Genomic DNA, 1705 nt, shown 5'->3' on the forward strand with positions numbered 1-1705 from the left:
TATATATATATATATGGGAGAATTTACGAAAAAAACAACAACAGACGAGGATAGGTGGTGTAAACAACAAAAGGATGTATTAGCTTAACGCTCGGGAATAGAGAAAATTTTTAATACACATATATGCCAATGAAAAGAAGAAGACAAAGAAAATTCTTTAACGCATCTTTAATTATAAATCACATATGTTTCCATACATTCTCCATTTCCAACGCCAGTTTACGCGAAAATTCTAAAAGAAAAATTACGTAATATTTGCGGTTTTAGGCATTGGAGAGGCATTTCCTCAAACTTGCAACAAAGTCATGCTATTTCATTGAGCGTCTATCAGACCTTTTTGTTAGAAAAGAACCGAGAAGAAATGAAAAGGAGAAAGTTAAAAGTGTGTATGCGGGGATGGGTGTGTGGAGAAGATATTATGTGGGGGGTGGGAGGAATCAAGAGGGTGGATATATATAATGATAGGAGGGAGAAAGGGAAGGAAGGGGAGGAAAACGAATAGAAAGCGAAAGAGGGGAATCGGAAGGAGAAGGAGGGGGAAAAGTGGAAGAAGAAGAAGAAGAAGAAGAAGCGTCTCCAAAATGGACCAAACAGAAAAATCCAACGGGTTGAGATCGGGGCTTCTCGAGGGCCATACATCCTTGCCTATGAATGATGGAATGTTTTTCTGAATCCAGTGTTGTGTCTGTTTGGAGCTGTGAGATGGTGCCGAGTCCTGTTGGAGGCTCGAAGGTACACTTTGCAAGCGATCATTCACTGATGTATTGCTGAGTGTTAATTTTAACACCCGAGGGCACAAAAACGAGGGGCTGTCACAGCCGCCCAAACCATAACTGACAGTGGATTTTGACGTCAATTTACGAATCTACCCTCGATGAAGCCTGATACACTCCAAAGTCGGTCGTTCTGGTGGTTTACTGTTTGTTCGATGTCAAGTTTCCTTTCATTTGTGAACACCAGGTTGGGCAGCGTGCCTTCAGAAATCTGACGCAGGATAAAACGACTTCTCTCCAGTTTCATGGCCTTATAAACTTGCGTGAGCTCATGACGGCAGATTATCTTGTAAGGGTGGGTCCTGAGGTCCTCCTTCAGCACTCGATACATCGATGTTCGCCTTATTTTTGCTGTGGCAGCCAGCCTTCTGACGGAATGACGAGTATTTCGCCACATCTTTTCTCTGGTATTTTTGATAAACTGAGGAGTCCGCTCACTTCTTTTTCGGCTACGTCCAGGTCGTTCAGTGGTGGAACCAGTCTCTTGAAATTTTTTGTCAATTTTCCAGACTGTTTGATTAATTTTAAGCTTCTTTGCTATAGCTGTTTTACTTTCGCCTCCTTTGTGTGGAGTTATGATTGTATTTCGGTTCATAGCCATTATCTAATTTATAAAACTCAATTTATTTAGTCTGAAACAAAAAAGAAGACGCTTTAAACAACACAGCACCCATGACTTTCGGAAACATTTTTTCACGCTCAGAATTGTTGAAGCATGGAATAAACTACCCGTATCAGTCATTAGCTGTCAAGATACTACATCCTTCAAAACTAGCTGAAACTACCATACTACCTAAAATCCGCCTGATGATTTTTTTCTTAGTTGTAGTGCACCTGAGCACAATATACAACAATTACTTTCATATATTTCATACATGCACGCATACATACATGCATATATATATATATATATATATATATATATATATATA

General features: G+C 39.6%; 1 protein-coding gene across 1 annotated transcript; it reads right to left on the reverse strand.

Annotated features, from left to right (window-relative positions):
* Positions 1-852: 852 nt before the first annotated feature.
* Positions 853-1368, reverse strand: LOC106869331 (uncharacterized). Its single transcript, XM_014915041.1, has one exon. The coding sequence runs from the start codon at positions 1366-1368 to the stop codon at positions 853-855; it is 516 nt and encodes a 171-aa protein (XP_014770527.1).
* Between the last annotated feature and the right edge of the window lie 337 nt (positions 1369-1705).

Source organism: Octopus bimaculoides, chromosome 6 (genome assembly GCF_001194135.2).
Source record: "Octopus bimaculoides isolate UCB-OBI-ISO-001 chromosome 6, ASM119413v2, whole genome shotgun sequence".
Lineage (NCBI taxonomy): Eukaryota > Metazoa > Mollusca > Cephalopoda > Octopoda > Octopodidae > Octopus > Octopus bimaculoides.

What these genes read in the sequence shown, in the direction of transcription:
- LOC106869331 (XM_014915041.1), bottom strand. Translation starts at nt 1,368, where the DNA reads ATGAACCGAAATACAATCATAACTCCACACAAAGGAGGCGAAAGTAAA.